We start from the raw sequence: 19,535 nt of genomic DNA on the forward strand, positions 1-19,535 counted from the left end.
ATGAATAACTTCCATACTTAAAGTATATCTAATGTTCCTTAGAGCTAAGTTAAACGACTGGCACAGTAGTTTTCTCTACATGTGTGTCTTGCTGTTTGAATGCTGTTTCCATATTTCTGAAAGATATTTCTAAAAATCTTTATCTGCTTTAAATTATAGTGACATAGGAGTATTATGCAGTAGGCCTACTTGATATTGGTGAGCGTATAATGAGCTTGTGTGTGTGTGTGTGTGTGTGTTTCTATATCTTACATGTGATTCCTATCGCACATCTTGAACCTATTTCTGTTTCCCATCCTCTCTCTTTGACTATATAGAAAAAGAAAAACTAACATGTCAAACGGGTGGCCCTCTGTGCCTTGTTATTAAAGATGATCTTCACCATTAGTCTTGGAAAGCAGTGCACACCCAGAAAGAGCCACATGAGGAAGAGAGGCGATGTGAGGCTAAAGAAAAAGTGGTCGCGAAAATAAGGGGCTGTATTTCTGTACACGGCCACACCCCGCAGAGGAGCACGACATAATTACACCAGCAGGACTGTGTGAACCACTTGAAGGGCGACAGAGGGGGGCCACTGCGGCTAAATACGACCGGAGTGGAAGAACAGGGCAGAGAGGTGGCTGGGCGGAGCAGGGAAGAGTTGCTGGATCCTTTCCTGAACTCCCTGTTACAGAAGAAACAAACAGATGAGGTGAACGGCTGGGTAGATAAGCTAAACATCACGCTGCTTTAGACAAAACAGAACAAAACACTAGAATAAACATCCGCGTGATTGCTGAAAGATGTAATATAGAGTTCACACAGTCCTGGAAAGTGCTCCTCGGCAAAGAATATAACATGTCTGTTATGTTTTATTTACTGAGCCTAAAAGTTGTGAAGGAGTTCCTAGAAGCTCTAACTCTGGACATTTTGCCTAACAAATGTAATTAATCCCTATAAGCAAATACATTATCTAAGGGAACAGAGTGACAACAGCATCACAACCCAATAAACACAAGTCCCTGTAACCTAGTCTGTATTTGCAAGATCGTTAGTATATCAACAAAGTATGTGATTTTAATTGCAGATGTTATAGTGTGGGTAATTGCTGCTATGGTCGTGTTTACTTGATTTCACTTACCACTTTTTCAACCCCCACGTGACAAAAAAGACCCTGCATATCAAAACAGTGTCAAAAAGATAACACACACACAGACTGAATATAGTCTACTTGTTTTTTTTATACATTGCCTTTAATTGATTTAATTGACATGTCATGATAACATCTGCTGGAGAATACTCGTTCCTGATTGGCTGGCATGCGTCAGTTGTTTTAGAACCGTTACCTGACGTTAGCTTCTATTGTTGTATTTTATCATGTTAGGTAGATACATGTTATTTGAACTTTCCGTTTGTGTTCGTACATGAGGCCAACCTAAAATGAGACGTAGACTAGGCTGCAGTATCCGTCCACCGCTGGGCTCATTGGCTTGTGGTGTGGAGCCACTCCCCACACGGACCTCCCTCCATGCTGGAGTGATGCAGCAGTCGGCGGTCAGTGGGTGAAGGAGGGCAGCCTGGGCGACTATCCCGGTGTAGGAGCTGAAGAGGAGCACTGTGAAGGAGAACGGCTCGGAGTCTAAAGCGTGGGAAGGCGGGACAGAAGTCGTCCGTCGGGGGATATCTTGGTGTACATGAGGACCGATAAGCACGGCTCGCGAACACGAGAGACTCAACATGCACAGAATAACGGGGAAAACCGGAGAGGACAGTTTGATAGAGATGAGCCCAACTGACTCTTTCAATGGTGAGTAGCTCAAATCCGAAGCCAGTCGGCCGTCTGCCTTCAACCTGCGGTTCCGTAGTCTTACATTCAAAACATCGCTGTGTTGTGCTCCATTAGTGTTTAGATACCGTCCTGCTGGGAAATCAATTAAGACTAAACTGAGGTTGGTATTCCCCAGTCTGTTATAATAACTTTAAACAAAGTTTTCATGCACTACTAAACACATTTTACACTAAAACAACAGCCCTTTAAACATTACTGTATTAGAATATTGTGGACAAATATATTATAAGAACTGAAACTTTTTAACGACCATAACAACATAACGAAAACATTTCACATTTGACAACAAAGTTAAACAGCACACTTTAACTTAGTCTTCCTGGGGCAGCTGGCACATTGCAGTGTATAAAAACAACTGTACCACCTCCACCTATACACAGGACATTTGTACAATTAATTGAAGTAACATTTGCTCAACTAAATTATTTTAAGACGCACCCACCCTGCACATTTCCTCTTTCCCCCGCCATAACAAGCTCATGATCTGGCTGTGTTTCTATGCAAGCAGCAGTGACGTACAGCCAGCCAGCCTCTGACAGCTGGCCTGCTTACCAGAAACTCTCTGTCACATACAGGCACCTCTTCATCCACCAGCACAAACCACAAACCCTTCTCTGCTTCTGGCCTCGTGTGAATTCCAAACAAACGCTTAGATGATTGGGTTTTTTTGCCTTTTATGGTGTTGCTGAGTGGAGGATGATTCACCCTGGATACCCTCCAGTGTTGAGTTTCATCTGCAACATGGAGAGAATCGTATCCTAGCCGATCACTACAGGATCGTGATCTATTGTTACTCTTACATTGGTGTTGTGTGTTTATGGTGTGTTGAGATAACACACTGCAGTATTCCAAATCGTGATTACTTTAATATTACGGGGCATAGTTTATACAATGGTGACCGCTGATGGGAAAACAGCCTCTATATATGGCTAACCATATTGTATGAGGTAGGGCCAACAACAATTCATTGAAAGTCTTACTGTTACCTGGCATATCCCCAGACTGCCAACACAATCAGAGTCTAAATGAATACATGTATAATGTGAGAGTCTTTAAATGTCATTTAATGGTAAATCAGACTGCATAAACACTGCAAAAAGTCAATTATTTCAGATTTTTCAGATTTGTGAAAGTCTCACAGTTTGCCACCTTCTGTGTTTTATATACAAATGAAGCAGTTTGAAAACATGAGGCTGTTGAATTTACTTTAACACCCTTACTAGATGGCAGACAGTAACCCTGAACAACTATGGGTACAACATTTGATACAGCTATATGCTAAAAAGTAGTCCATACCTCAGTTTTTTCAATAAACCAGCTCTATTTGTTGTATGATTTCAGACTTTTAGTATCGATGTAGCTGTAAATGATAGATGTACATGAGGTCTGGAGTCTGGTCGGTTGCTGTGGTAATAAAAAGAGAGTCAGAAGCAGCCTTGTGGCATTTCCACTGTGATCAGCTGCTCTCTCTTGAACAAGGCCTTAACTGTGGAGGCTTCCGAGGTGGGAAAAGACTGTTGGCTTAGCTGAGAGACGCTTTATACCGAGTGCTCTAATGCTGAGTCCAACTGTGCAACAATATGCTCAGCTGTGTGCATATGTTGGGAAAGAAACATATTTTGGAACAAATGACAGCAAACCATCCATCAAAGTCAGTATCCTCGAGTGTTTTTAAGGAAGATGAAACAAGAAGTTGGATTTAATGTTGTTGTTAAAGCACTATAAACGTCTGCCATAAAAGGGTGGCCACATGTAAATTGTATTTTAAAGAACTGATTCTTCAAGGGTCACTGCTGGTGGATAACGGTACTCCCTAAACCTCCACATCCTGAAAAGACAATGTATTTTAGTTGTTGCATTGTTACTGTGGGAAAAACTGTCATTTATTATAACAACAATAAAGGTCTGCAGTGGTAAATGCCAGTTCTGAAAAATGTAATTTATTTTTGTTTCGAACCACTAACTTATACTTTGCTGACCTACTGTGTAATAATGTAGAGACAGAGAAGGTTTACATATTACAAGGTTTAAATGCTTGTTTCAGGTCTGTGTAAGCACATTTTGTGTGTTGAGTCCAGACTAAATATAACTCAGAGAGACCATCAATTAGGACGGTTGCATTTCTATTTAAACACAGACACGGAGACTGAAACCTTGAGATTTCTTGGCGAAAGTGTTGCTACCAGCACTTGATGTTTGTCTTGCTTTTCCATCTGCCCTGCTATTTGTTTTTGTAAATATTTGTACTCAGATTGAATGTACTCTAGAAGGTTGTAATTGCTTTTGTCGGGCACTGAATGGAGGGTGAGAGCAGAACTTCGGCATGTGTCATCACACAAGCAGCTTTAATTTTCAATCACATGGAGGGAGTTTACCGGACTTCTTCGTTTCCTGTAGTCACTCCCGTAGCGGTAGCAACATGGCTGTTTGTATTCTTTCAGTGATCCAGTTAAGTCACGCTATCTGGCCTTTTGGGAGCACTGCCACAAAATGCTGTACAAATATAGACCACAACATTGGCTGTCTGTCAGTGCTCCTCTAATAACTGAGGCAGCTGTTCATATGCCTGAAATGTTACTGCCTCCAACCTGCCTGTCTGAGCTTTGATATGCTACTTATTATTCTTCTACAATGGTAGGAGAATGCTGTCCTGATTAGCAGTGGTAATTCTATTGCTGATTTAGTGTTTCTTATGTTACTGTCTTGCAGATGATCTAAATGGCTACGACCAACATGCACAGGATCCATCCAGCACAGGATCCCTCCAGCAGGGACAATCACCGGTATGCACCCATATGTTAATTGTGACGCCCCTCCCACTGTCTTGGAGGCTGTCCTGGCCAACCTCAACAGGCAGCTGGCTGACAAGTGAGGGTTGTCAGCTTGAGCAAGCTCATCTGGGCCTTCCAGCCTATAAAAGCCATGTGCTAACTCGGTCTCACCCTTCCTACAGCTGACATCCACCCTGCATCACTGTCTTTTGGTTTTGCACCTTCAACATCTCCACAGCGCACATGCCACACAACCTTGCCGTATTTTCGTTTGCTGACATCGCTGATCTACGCACTCCATTGTTCATTTGAGTTAACCGTGGCTTCCTGTTTAAGATTTCTGTCGAACAATATCACATCTTCACCTCCTAAAAACATGGTAGCGGGAAGTTCATTGTGTACAAGTGAAATGCTTTTAGATTTCCCCATCGGTCACACTGATTTTCTTATTGTAAATCACCCTCCAATCAACAGCCAACATGTGGTAGAAGGGTTAACTTGCCTATCTTGCCCACAATTTATAGTCTTAGTTTTGAGATTACATCAATTTTTCCAATAAACGTTTACTAGTTTACAACCTGTACATGCCATGGGAAAGTCAGGGTTAACCCTTTTTCTCCTGTCTGTCCCCCCACCCTATCACACTGTACTTAAAGTCTCCTTTAAGACCCGATGTGTGTGTAGGGACTTGTGAGTCTCTCAACACCAGCCTGGCCTCCCTGTCCCCCTCTGACTACAGCGACAGTCCACAGTCTGATCCTCAGACCTCAGAGCGAATCAGTGATTTGACTGGGGTAAGACACCAGTCGGGGGCACAGATGCATGCCGCTGTGTCAGTGTGCTTGTTTGTGTCATTTTACATCACCTCTGAACTCAAACCTGTAACTGAGCAAGACGTAACTTTACTTATAACATTTATGAAGTGTTTTTTGACATCATCTGTAATGATGTGTTAACGTAACGCACGTGTTGAGTGTGTGACATTTTGATCGCCAAATAAACTGTAAAAATACAGTTGTAGCTGTATTTTGTTGAATTTGTTGTGTTGTTAGGCTTTCCCTCACTATCCAATCGGTTCCTCCACAGCTCTCGAGAAAGCGGGCGCTATTCCTGAAGTTTCGCTCCAGGGTATGGCATGGTAAAACAGGCTTGTGATGTGATGCTATGCAAATTTATGCATATTTCTGCCTGCCAGCCTTTATTTCCTTCTTGAGAAATATTTGTTCAGTGTTGAGTTTCTCCACCGGCATTAGTCAGAGAAAAACGCTTGGACATAAGAGATGAAATCAATAACCCATTTCTTTGTAGAGAGCTGATGGTGGCTTCTAGAGAGCAAGTTTTTTTTTTTTTGGCTGCAAAGAGTAATGGAAACATGCTGGCATGAGTGGTGGGTTGATGCATCATAAGAGTTCATTAAAAATGGAAAAGTCCTTTTCCCTTGCTTTGTTCTCACCTGTGATAACCGCCCGCTTCACTGAAGAGAAATCAACAGCCTGGTGGTGTTACAGCATAATTAAAAAGTGCCCATTTGCACATGCATCGCATTTGTCATTTGCCTAGCTGTTTCTGTGTGTGCGCATACTGTATATGTGTGCTTGTGTACTTTAAGTATATACAGTCTATACTGTAATCATGGCCCTGCCCTGTGCTCATGACAGGACTGGACTCGGCTGTGGCTAACTAACCTTAAAGTGTACCGTCGGCTTCTTCTTTTGAATCCTCTAACATGTGGTCTTGTTTAAACAGTGTTAAAACCATTTTGATTCAAAGTGGAATCATTACCTCTTTTTTAACGGCTGCTACTCTAAGAAAAAAACCCGGCCATAAGCATTTCTAATAATCAGGCTTCCTCCGACTAAATGCTGCAATTTAGCCGAGTGAAAGATCGCATGAATGAGTTTTAGAGGGAGCCAGCTGCACATCTATAAACTGCCTCTATAATGAAGAATGGAAACAAAAGCTGAGTGTAAAGTCCTCCTCTTACAAGAAGTTTCAGCTGCATGCAACCTTTCAGCAGGGTTTTCATCGTGAACTCTTAGAGAGGCGCACTGAACCAGATACATTTTCCTGCATATTCATTTTAGCTTTTTTTTTAGCTCTGGAAAAAAAACAACACAATCTTCTCTGTGTTTAGAGCAAGTCTCAGGATTGCACCGAGGAAACAACCCAGAGTTCTACAGGCAACCATAAACTAAATGTGTCTAACAATACAGAACTCTGTTCTGTTCTTCTGTTGAAATTATATACCAAAAAAAAAAAGAGAAGAGAATTGCAACCTTGCCATTAGGTTTTGTGGCACTTATCACAGTGCATTACTTTACTTTAGACGTCGAAGTGTAGAAAAGGAAGCTAGAGAAGTTTCTAAATTATGATTATGATATCAGCTGTGATATATTTAAAGAGGTGACCAGTTCATTGAAGTTCTGTTAGAAGAACTATTTTATCCTAAAACAGAAATGTTTTGACAGTGATATTTTAGAGAAACCCCTCCCTGAAATAAGAAGTCTATTCATCTTATGCATGTTCTGCATTTACCCTCCTTAATTAAGATAGAAGACACGCATGTCTAAACACCCAGTACTTAGAGGTTAGCTGGTAAATGTATAGAGCTGTGTGGCCTCTGCCAGCTTTACTGAGCAGAAGCAGGTCCCAGCAGATGCACTCATTCCATACATCTGTAATTACAGCAAATTTGAGAGTTTTTGCAGCGACGTCCCAGTTAAAGAAAGCACCCACCCTGCCATGGTCAACATGGTCCAATCTAGTCTGGGAGGTAGTGCAGAGCAGACGTTACAACGTATTGGGATAAGAAAACAGTAAAAGAAGATTGAACACGTAGACAGGAATTGTTTTATAAGTTGGTATAGTAGGAATCAGGGTGAAAGATCCAGCTGTTTAACAGCTGTCTCAATAACAGTATATATCACTACTTGTCTGAGGCAATTTACCACTGATAGTGTCCCATTTGCACTTTACACCATTGTAGTAAGGTCTCTGGATTGTTTGATTGATTAGTTTCAAACATTCAGCTCGGACTGGGGACTGGGGAGAGTTATCCGTTGTGTTGTTCAGTAATTCACTCTTATCAGAGCTGATTTCCTCATGTGGTCAGTTAGCTTTTCAACTAGAATTTAGCTTATCTGAAATATTAGACGCCGTGTTTGAGGGACTTTTGCTCCCCTGATGGTCAGTGTTGTACAGTACAGTGATATCACCTCCCCTGATGCTGTGCTCTTATTACATTAGTTAGCTAGCTGGCATCCGCTATGCTGTCCCTGTGCTGATGTCATCTCTAGGAGTCTCCTCTACTTCTCTCCTAGTATCCCTCCTCGTGTCTCTCCCTCTCTCTTTGCTAGATGTCTGAGCAAGTGAGGGCTTGTTTAGGGAGGTGGGTGGACTAGATGGAACTCCTCTGGCCGGGAATCAGTGGAGTGAGAGTGAGAGAAACGGGGCTTTCAGGGCTGGATCGCGCTCCCTGGAGAAAGGCAATTTTGCCCTATCAGACAGCCAGCCTTTCCGCTGATGCATCATAGCCGTAAAGGGAGTGGGTCATGGAGGTAAAGTGGTCTTCCTTTCCTCCCTACCCTCGCAGCTGATGGACGGGGCCAGCTCAGTCAGAACTACAGTACAGTGCAATGTTTTTTGTGATGCTAAACGTTGAGTGCTTTAAATTGTCTGCAGTGCAATGTAGGTATAGCTACTATAGTAATGACAGAAGTAACTGTTACTCGGTTATATTTAGCTCTCTGAACAGCTGAAGCAGAACTAGCAACATGCCCTCCTTTCCTCTCTTAAAGCATTCTCTTCTGCCCTGTGGCTGCTGAAAGGCTAGCATTTACTGACTAGCACATTTTGGGAATTTCTTTAGCCACCAATACAGGTTTTAGACGCTATGGCTTGAAGGATTTACAGAAAAGCAAGTAAACTGCCACAGTGTTGGTGTGTTAAGCCCGATATGGATGCTGGATGTCCCTGTTGTGTGTAGAGAGCGGTAGTTGTGAATTTGTTGTCCTTTCCACATATCCTTTGCTATGACATGTAACCTGAGGTAGTGTTCAATGAGATCAGATGACCTGAAATCAAATCATTCTATTTCATAGATTTCTTCATGTTATACAACAAAGATTTATGTTAATGCCTATTCTCATCTTCAGTAAATCATATAAAAGGGACATGATCGGCATGAAACATCTTAGCAGTACCCCTTCATTTAGCATACTGTTTGTGTTTGGAGTGAAAATATAATAATCTGTATTTTATGTTTTTAAAAAACAGTCGAGTGTGAAGCGGTGTGGCGGCATCGTTCTCTGGGTTTTGCTGTTAGCTACTGACACATAAATGGTCTCACTGTCTGCTCTGCTGTGTTTGAATGCATCCAAATACTTGCTGAGCCGATGCTGTACGTGTGTGTTTAAATGCTGATAACGCTGTTCCATCTCGTTTATAGATTGACAAACAACAACAGAGCAAAGACTCCGTCTTCTTCCGGGATGGAGTGCGTATGATTGATTTTGTCCTGTCCTATGTAGACGATAAAGATGGTGAGAGAAAACAGGTAAGAAACAACTTCTAAGACTGTATGTCCAAAATATTAGCCTTCTTGTAATAACTGACGATTATTTCTTGATTCAGTGTTATTGTTGTATTTATTCCAGAATTGAGTATCTTGAAATTCTAAAATATCCCACAAAAGAACAGCTGATGCTATTTCCACTTGTTGATGTACACAGTGAGAGCTGTTTTTCACAGGATGTCCTCAAAGTTCACTGTGTGTGTCAGCAGCATGCCCCAAAAACCACAACACTGATAACGTTAGATAAACTGTTATTCTCAGCTTGTGGAACTAATCCTCTCAAGGAATTTTCTGAGACGGTCAAATCTAGAGATAGACTGGCAGACACTTTTTCCTTCAGTAAAACTGCATTATAGTATTTCCAAACTGCAGCTGGCCAGATGTGTTTTTGTGTGTTGTCAGCTGTTGGGTGCAGAGAGACTTGTGTTTGATACTGGGCTGTTAGTCTTCACATCTCTGTGTTACCACTCGGCTATGAGGCAGTGTGTCACAGCCGACTCACATTTTTCCTCGTCAGTGAGTCAACACTCAGACCTCTGTGCTGGTCAGGAACTCTCTCATTTGTTCCACTGTATGAGGAAGGGCAGACAGGAAGCCAGTTCCTGTGTAGAATCCACACGTGTTGTAAAATGTGATGGTAAATCTCAGCTCTAACAAGGAAGTACATTCTTTTGCTTGAATTATTGATGATATGGACAATTGTGCCTACTTCTGAAGACATTAAACCTAATTCCAGGTGCCCTATGGAGCAGTAAAGGAATCAAACTAATAAATATATGCATATATGCTTTGTTTCCCTCTTAAGGAGAGGAGAAGGCTGTATGAGGCCAATCTAGTGAATGTCGGCCTGGAGCTGGAGACAGAAGATAAATCGGTAAGAGCATCCAATTATTTATTTGATTATGTCTAATGTAAAAGGAAATTAGGTGGCTCACAAAGAGGGGTATATGTGTGTATATGTGTATTTTATTTATTCATTGTTTTTACAAAGACAATAACTGCGGTAAAACAATAAACCAGTACAAAAGTGTCTTTTACATATGACCTGTAAAAACTGAACTTATATTTTAGTTTATGAATCAGTTGCCCTACACTCCTTATACTGTGACATCTGTCTCACATCAGGAGTCAGACGATGGAAAGACTTACTTTGTGAAGATCCACGCTCCATGGGAAGTGTTGGCCACCTACGCAGATGTGCTGAAGGTTAAGGTCCCATTCAAGGCCAACGACATCCCAGACAACAGCGACACGCCGATGAACTGGCTGTCCACCCCTTTCCGTCTGCCGGAGCACATCATGCACCCCCAGCCAGACTATTTCACAGCTCCCTTTGACAAGAGCAAGTCTGACTTCTTCCTTATCGACAACAAAGATACGTTCTTCTCGCCTTCTACTCGCAACAGGATAGTAAGGATACTTTTTTGTCTTGTTTGTGAATTTTAAATTAAAAAATTTCCCTTGACATCCACATCCAATCTGAATTTGCAATATTAAATACCACAGACGCTGCAGTTCTGTGTGCAGGCCTCCACGTGTGTTGCATTTTTAAAAGGCTTATTTTAACGACTAACCTATAAATTTAGTTATATCTGCTGTGAGGAATTTAATGTCCATTATCTTAAGCTATTGTGAATACAGAAGCAACTTTATCATTCTGTTTGTATCCAACAAAACTATACCCTTATATCCTATATCTCCCTGTGCCCAGCTCTACTACATCCTGTCCCGCTGTTCGTACTTCAGGGATGAATGTGGAGATAAAGACAAGAAGGGGATCAAGAGGTTGCTCAACAATGGCACCTACACTGCTGCCTTCCCCCTGCATGATGTGAGCCTCTTTTGGTGAACATTCACCTCTTTTTTTTTTTTGTCATTGGAAAAAGACCGAGACTTCAATGAAATTTGCACTCATTACTTTTCCACAGTAAGCTCTTGTTGGAGGCAGTGTTGGATATGGCATTTGCGAGGATGAATAACTTTGCAATGTGACTGTGTTTCAATTGTGCGAGCAGTGTAGATACTGGTCAAGATCGAAGGATGCTAACTGCGAAAGTGACAGATACAATCTCCACAAACACTGGGCCAGATTCTTCTGTTTCTTCAAGGAGCAGCCCCTCAATCTTATAAGGTAAGACTTTAAAACAGAGCACTCACATCTGATGTTAAAGTTACAATCTCGAAGATTTCTGTTTCTTTAAATTTGGCAGTACCAATTTTTGGCAGTATGGTGATAAGTGGTAATTGTAGGTGTGTTTTTTGCTCCCACTTCCCTGATAGACAGAGTCACCTGTGATTATTTTTGGTTATATTGCCACAGACGTCCAGTTTGTTATACTGCAAATGCAAGGGCTTTCATCAATTGGCCATATGCCCAATCCCTATTGTGTTACCTCATTTGGTATTAGATGTGACTAAGCAGAAATCTAAATCTTTCATATTATTTCTTTAATTAAATATTTACTGTTGTTTTTCCCTTCAACAGGAAGTATTATGGGGAGAAGATAGGTATTTATTTTGCGTGGCTGGGCTTCTACACTGAGATGCTGTTGTTTGCTGCAATAGTTGGAACGATTTGTTTCATCTATGGATTACTCACTTACGATGACAACGATTGGAGGTGATTTGTTTTTTAATAACCTGTTTTGTAGGTCTTCCAGGTGTCATTGTTTTATTAGCTATTCATTTATGACCAATCTCCTTGTTTGTCTCGTTGCCCTACAGTAAAGAAATATGTAGTGAGAAGGTCGGGGGGCATATTGTCATGTGCCCGTTGTGTGACAAGAAATGTGGCTACTGGAAACTCAACACAACATGCAACTCCTCATGGGTGAGACATCTTGGCTTTGTGACTGTTTTTGTTCATCATGAATTATGTTCTACCTACAATATGTGACATTTAAAGGGTGGTTGCAGCTAAATGTCAACAAATCGGTTATTCATTATCTCATTATTTCTCCAACATGTTCTTCTTTCAGCAATCGCACCTATTTGACAATGTGGGGACAGTGTTTTTCGCCATATTTATGGGGATTTGGGGTGAGTAAAAATGTCTGCTCTCTGCATTTTGTAATTTCTAACCCAGTGCACCACCTAGTGGGAGCTGATGAATTTAAATCACAGTTACTCACTCTGTATTTAAATGACCCAAATCACAAAAAAAAAATGTTCTCGCTTAATTTTCATCTACTGAGGTGCTGAGATCTGCTACTTTTGCAACCACACCAATAAGATGGAGGTCAATGGTGGTCAAAGCACTGAAAAATTAAAATTTTTGCACCGTATGCTCTACAGTGACGCTGTTTCTGGAGTTCTGGAAGAGGCGGCAGGCTCGTCTCGAGTACGAATGGGATCTGGTCGACTTTGAGGAGGAACAACAGCAGCTTCAGCTTCGGCCAGAGTACGAATCCAAGTGCACCAACCGAAAGCTGAACCGCATCACTCAGGTGTTTGTGTGCTTATTAAATACTAATATGCTGTTTAATACTTTTAGCTTTAGGTCTGCTTAGCTTCCACAAGGCGTTACCAGACACACATACTGATTGGTAGGCTTGGTCAGATTACAGTAACTGTTTTATTGATTTTAAAACTTTTCAGCTGTTTGGAGTCATTCACGAACTAAAAAACTCTTGTAAATGGAGACTTTGATTACAAACAATATTACTGAAAATTCACCATTTGCGTTTTTGGGGGTCTGGAACACATAGTTGTGGATAGTGACAGAAAACAGATGTGTAAAATGAACAGAAGCAGGGTGCTATAATTTGCCTTGACCACATCCCACCCACCTTTAGGAAACAGAGTGGGTTCTTCACAGGACTGCAACAGATTTAATGGGGAAGTTGTTGCTGTGCTGGGCCACAGTGACCCTCTGGGTAAGGGTGGCACCTAACATGGAATGCCACATTGGTGAGGAATTGGTTTTGGTGTGGCGTAGTTTGTGTAGATAAAAGGCATTTCTGGAAAGACTCAGAGGCACGAGTTTCCTTTTGTACTGCATTATTGTTTGTCTGGTGGATCAGTATCATGAAAGGCCGGCTTCACCAGGAGACCGCTAGATGAAAGAATTGGACTTGGACCGAAACACCGACACACAAAAAGCTGTAATTGGGCGACCGCACTCTGCCTTGCATCTGGGGCCAGTTAGTGGTAATTAAAGGAGCCTGGCCTCTTTTAGAGCTGTCTTTTCAGGATATAACAAAGGGTGACTGACTCCTGTGTCCATGCTTTGCTTGCTTGTGATATAGGAAATGGATCTATACTTACCCATAACAAGCAAGTGTGCACGCACATGTCTGTCTGGAGCCACGGTCCTGTTATGGGTGAGCATTGTACCTTTGGTACACTTGATGACTCTAAACGACTTTCATCCTCTACCTGCTTCTTCACCCTGTGTCTTTTTGTCTTTCTCATCATACTGGTCATTATCATCATCATCATCATCACTAGTATCATGTGACCAGGGCCAGTATGTATAAAACTCCTAAGAAATGGACCTCTCTGTAAAAATGTGGGAGCTGAGACCAAGTCAGAATAGTTTATATTCATGTCACTTACTTTAAATTCTAAAAATATGAGTAAAATTATGTGATTCTTAGAAATATGACCTATAGGACCAAAGTCTTGCAGTTTTAAACATGTTGGCCCAGAGTATTACTGTACTGACTCTTAGTAAACATCTGTAACATGTGCATGAGCTAGGAAGAGTATGGGATACTTCTTTTCATGGGACATGTGTGCACACTTTAAGCATGACAGTTCCTCCTAACATGTATGTTTGCAATAATTCACCTTCTTTTATTCATATATCTAAATGTATTTTGTTTTTTGCACTTGCGTCACAGTTTGTATGGTGTTCTGTGTGTACTGTACTTTTGTCTTGTGCCATGTAGTTGTCTTTCATGTTGTTTCTGTTGTCTCTGTCCTGAAGATCTCATTGATCATTGCCTGCATCATTGGGGTGATTGCGTACCGCCTGGCGGTATACGCAGCCTTCGCCAGCATCATGAAGGACAGTGGCACCAGCCACCTACAGGTGGTTGGTCCTTACATCACGCCACAGCTGGCCACTTCTGTCACAGCCTCCTGCATCAACTTTGTTATCATCATGATCCTCAACCTCATGTATGAGAGAGTGGCTGTTTGGATCACTGACATGGGTGAGGGTCAGAGTGAGAGAGCGTGTCCAAGATTATTAAACTTCTGTGTCTTTATGTATCCGCTATGCATTTCACAAGTGTGAAATGTCTTCCCTTTTTCGTTTATGTATTCAAAATCTATATGTTATCATCGTTTACAATGTGGCAGAGATTCCCAAGACCCACCTGGAGTATGAGAACAAACTGACGGTGAAGATGTTCCTCTTCCAGTTTGTAAACTACTACTCCTCCTGCTTCTACGTGGCTTTCTTTAAGGGAAAGTTTGTCGGCTTTCCTGGAGATTATGAGTATATGTTTGGCAGCAAACTGAGGAATGAAGAGGTAGAGATATAACTACATTACATTCTATAGGATCAGCCCCCGGTTATTCGACTTGGATCTTTATTGTTTGTTTCTTTCCCATTTACCTGTCTACATCCAGTGTGACCCTGGGGGCTGTTTGATTGAGTTGACCACCCAGCTGGTGATAGTGATGACTGGTAAACAGGTGTGGGGCAACATCCAGGAGGCTCTGGTCCCGTGAGTAAAACTAAACCGACCATTCAAAGCACAAGAAAAGATACAAGGGGGGTAAATTCACACAGTCTTTACAGGCTTTGCAGCTACATCACATAACTCATAGATACATCAACCATGGCTGGGGCTTTGTTTTATATTTTGATATCATTGATCTTTTTAGAAGTCAGTGTAGGAGTTGTTTCTTTTTAGACTTTCAAAAAATTGTCAGTTAGTTCCTCCTGCAAGATGATTTAGAAAAGTACTCAAAGTAATGTAATAACGGCATCAGAGCCATCGTTAATGTTAATTACTTACAGCTGTGCTTTTGCTACCATGAGAAGTCCAAATGTCTGCTTTGAAAAGGCCTGTTTTCAGTGGCTGCATAATCTGTTTCCATTCTAAACGAATACAGAAATGAACCTAGACTGTTATGCTCAGTTCAGATAAACAGGTGCTATGTTTAGAAACTGAGTCATCTCTTCATAATGTTTACAATTGTATGAGAGCCTTCAATATGGCTATTCGAAGGGGAACTCTCACAGCTCTCTATCGCCCTCTTGTGTCCTTCAGGTGGCTGATGAACTGGTGGGGCAGCAGGAAGGCACGAAACCACCCAGAGAGTCTGTACAGCCGCTGGGAGCAGGACCACGACCTGCAGAGCTTTGGACAGCTGGGCCTCTTCTACGAGTACCTGGAAATGGGTAAACATTCACTGCATAGTCAATCCAGTACACAAAGAACAAGATATAAAGACACACTTGAAGGTATTCAAGACCATTTTAGTGAAGTCCAGTTTCAGTTCAGACCAGGCCTACAACAAAACCAAGACAAACAGATAGATAGACTGATGGATGGATGGAGGGATAGATGCAGTGTCTGCTGAGATTCTGTAGATGGTGCTGTTTCCATTTTACTGTTTTTCACTAACCTCTCTCTTTGTGTCCCAGTGATCCAGTTTGGTTTCATCACACTGTTTGTCGCCTCCTTTCCACTGGCACCCCTGCTGGCACTTATCAACAACATCATCGAGGTTAGAGTGGATGCCTGGAAGCTCACCACTCAATTCAGACGTCCTGTGGCAGCAAAGGCTCACAGCATCGGAGCCTGGCAGGAAATCCTCAATGGGATGGCCGTACTCTCTGTGGTCACAAATGTGAGTGCTCGACAACATCTGTGTGCTTTGTGTCTGCTCATTATCTACCGAGTTGTATCTCTAGTTTTCCTCACACCGTTTCTTTCCCTGCTTTCTAGGCGTTTATTGTGGCCTTCACCTCCGATATGATCCCTCGGCTTGTGTACATGTACGCCTACCAGCCAGACGGTGAGATGAATATGAAAGGCTACATAAACAACAGCCTGTCTGTGTTTAACATCTCTGCGATCCCACTGGCCAACAAGCCTGATGAAGGGGAAAGCCCTTCCTGGTTCAACAGCTCCATCACTACCTGCAGGTTTGTGTGATTGTGAGGCTCTGTGCATAAGAAAGAAAGAATCCTTGTAGATTATGTTTCTACTTCCATGTTAAAATATGGCTGTGGTGGAAGAAGTACTCCGATTATTTGTTAAAGTAAAAGTAGAAATACCCAACCCACTCTCATTCCCAACTCATCACATGATGACGCTTAGTCAGGACCCATTAGCGTCACATTTCTAACGCATCAAACTGTAACGCTCCACTAAGGTCGCAGTAAACACATGGTTAACTTGATGATTAAGTTGATCATATGTTTTGTATGTAAAATCGAACTAATTTGAATTTATGCTATTGAATAAAAAAAAGCACAATGCTTCCCTCTGATATGTAGTGGAGTAGAAGTATAAAGTAAAGTACAAATATCTCTAAGTTGTTCTTAAATACAGTATTTAAGTAAATGTGCTTTGTTACCTTTTTACCACAAGTGTGTATATATATATATATATATATATATATATATATATATATATATATATATATATATATATATATATATATAGTAAAGCCACTTAGATACTGAACCACTATTCAACTTCAGATTTAAATGTTGTGTTGTTAATATTGTATGTATTTTTAAAGTTGTTTTATTCCTTTTATAGGTCTTATTATGTAGCCTGCATAATAATACCAGAGTAATTATTACTTCCATTTCCTTTGCAGAATGGACTGAAGAATGTCATTAAACAGTCTTGAGTGAAAGCTTATACAAACATATTTCTTCTTCGTAGGTATCGTGATTACCGCTACCCTCCTGGCCATGAGAAGGAGTACTCCGTCACAATGCAGTTCTGGCATATTCTGGCTGCCAAGTTGGCTTTCATCATTATCGTGGAGGTAAGGCTGCAGTGCTTCCACCACCACCACCACTTATTGATCACTGGAACTGAGCCTCACATTCTTACCTTGGACGGTAGTCAATTGTTACATTAATAGTAACCCCTCTTCTCCCACAAACACATTTTTCAGATAGAATATAAATCCACGCAGAGCTTTTTTTCAGCAACTCTTGTTGACTCAAGCTTGAAGTAAAACTAACCTGTCGTGCCTTCTTCCTCCACAGCATGTTGTGTTCCTGGTCAAGTTCTTTGTGGCCTGGATGATTCCTGATGTTCCCTCTGACGTGAGGGCTCGGGTAAAGAGAGAGCGCTACCTGGTCCAGGAGTATCTCCATAACTACGAAGTGGAGAAACTGAAGATCCAACTCAGCCAAAACGGCCACAGTGATTGTACCTGCACGCCCATGATCTATCCGTCTATACCCAAACATGAGGTGCTGTCCGAGTGTCTCTAGCCCAGCGAGCTGCTGGTCAATCAGCTGGACATGATGGGAGGACATGTTGGTGTAGATTACCCTGCTTGTGTATTATGATACTGACCACCACTTTGCTGTAGTGCCTGTGGTGTTTGTCCAGTACACACACACACACACACACACACACACACACACACACACTCACACAGACATTTGTTTTATTAAAGAGCTTGAGGTTTCCTTAATTCACAGCCATCCCTCTTCTACTAATCTGCTGATAATATAAGTGCTCATGGTTGAAAGACCAAGTCTCCGCGCATGCTGAAACACATGTAATATTTATGGCTTTTCACTCGATGTAACCAAAGAGCTGATGATAATCAATATTTGCTGTAAGGAACGAAAAAGAAAATCTTATACACTGTGTCTAAGCCAGACAACTTACTCTTATTGTAGTGTAAGTCTATTTATTTAATTGCCACTATGAGTAACAAAATACTTGATGCCTTACATTCAAACGTATCATTGCTTCCATCTGTCATTAGAATAATAATTTGTATCATTTAGAAACTGAGAACTTGCTTATTATGGGGTTTTAAGTATTTCCCTTTACTATAAGTTTATGTTTAATTATATTTTTGTTGTTGTCACAGCAAAAACATTCTAGCATTGTTTTTTGCATTGAGGTTACAGCACAGATGTAACACAATTTTACCAAATTATTTTCTTCACTCCACTGGCAGTTAATAGGCGGGTTGCGTTACGCTTTATTCTCATAACAGCCCAGCCGTTTCTCAAGGCCAATGTCTGACATGTGAAGTAGCTTTTTATGACGACAAATCTGTGCAGCTCTTAGTACTGTGAGGAAGGGCAGATGTTGTCCTGCAATGGCCAGTTGTTGAGCAGCAGCAGCAGGTGGTGCATGTTGACTGTTGACAGCGAGTGAAGAGATCCCTTTTTAATGTGCTTCTGTTTACCAACACGTCAGAGCTAATGCAAGCCTGCCCCTACCTACTGAACTATGTTTGCTCCATCACACAAAGCGCGTCAGCCATCGCCCAGTTCGTGTGCTTGGTTTCCTTAGCTGTGTCTGTGTAGTGAAGGAAAGAAACGCGTTCTCATTTTTTTTATTTTGCACAGAGCACTTAATGAAACGTAACTACCGAGACATAAACACGTCAGTTTAATTGTTGTCATGACACTACATATTCATAATCAGTAGTTTGAAGCAGCAACGTGTGATAATCTGTTTTTATTTAAACTGTCTATTTGATATTTATATCAAGCTTAAATGACAACACGGAGAAAGATGTAGCTTTTTATTTTGAAATGATATGAAGGACATTTTGTGTTTATTTGGCTGCCTATAGAAATATGTGAGAATAATCTGTTTTTGAATTTTAGGTTGAATTTTATGTTCAAAAGCTGGCTATGAGGCTGTGCCACAAACTTGGGCAACTAAATCAGTTTGTTTGAGATGCATGTAGATGTGACCGGCTGAGAGCAATGTTGGACTGGTCCAGTTTGCCTTTTTCATGCTCTGGGCTCAGCTGAACTCTGCCTGTTGATGCCTTAATACATCTAAAAACTTGTGTTTTCTATTTTATTTCCTTGTATACCTCTTCTCGTATGTCTTCTTCTTCTTATGCTCTAGTAATAATATTTTATTTTATACCATTACTATGCTCGTAAAAAAGGTAAACCTGTTTACTGTATGCTTAAAACTACAGTTGTGTTTTCAACCACTTGTTTCTGTCATTTTTGTAATTGTCCTGTATCCAAATGTGTATGGTAAACAAAGACAAATCTCCAAAATAAAGTACCAGTTTATCTTGAGTAATTGTTGGACATGTTTGGATCAGTCTTAAATACTGTAGCCCACCTGCTCTCTCTCTCTGCTGAGAACATGAAAGTTGCTGTTCACATAACAGATGGCCCGAGAGAACACTGATAACTATTCAGTGTTTGTTAACACTGGTG

The 19,535-nt window shown here is 41.2% G+C and overlaps 1 protein-coding gene across 1 annotated transcript; it reads left to right on the plus strand.

The window, feature by feature from the left end:
• The first annotated feature begins 1,716 nt into the window (after positions 1-1,716).
• ano5a (anoctamin 5a) lies at positions 1,717-17,594 on the plus strand. Its single transcript, XM_076089233.1, has 22 exons — positions 1,717-1,786; positions 4,538-4,611; positions 5,256-5,393; positions 5,686-5,727; positions 9,047-9,154; positions 9,978-10,046; positions 10,298-10,582; positions 10,884-11,003; positions 11,188-11,303; positions 11,658-11,792; positions 11,897-12,002; positions 12,151-12,211; positions 12,467-12,618; positions 13,420-13,494; positions 14,103-14,331; positions 14,480-14,652; positions 14,753-14,850; positions 15,400-15,530; positions 15,777-15,982; positions 16,081-16,280; positions 17,032-17,137; positions 17,364-17,594. The coding sequence occupies exons 1-22, from the start codon at positions 1,717-1,719 to the stop codon at positions 17,592-17,594; spliced, it is 2,925 nt and encodes a 974-aa protein (XP_075945348.1).
• The last annotated feature ends 1,941 nt before the right edge of the window (positions 17,595-19,535 follow it).

This window comes from Anarhichas minor, unplaced genomic scaffold (genome assembly GCF_050575085.1).
Source record: "Anarhichas minor isolate MPS153535 unplaced genomic scaffold, ASM5057508v1 ptg000011l, whole genome shotgun sequence".
NCBI lineage: Eukaryota > Metazoa > Chordata > Actinopteri > Perciformes > Anarhichadidae > Anarhichas > Anarhichas minor.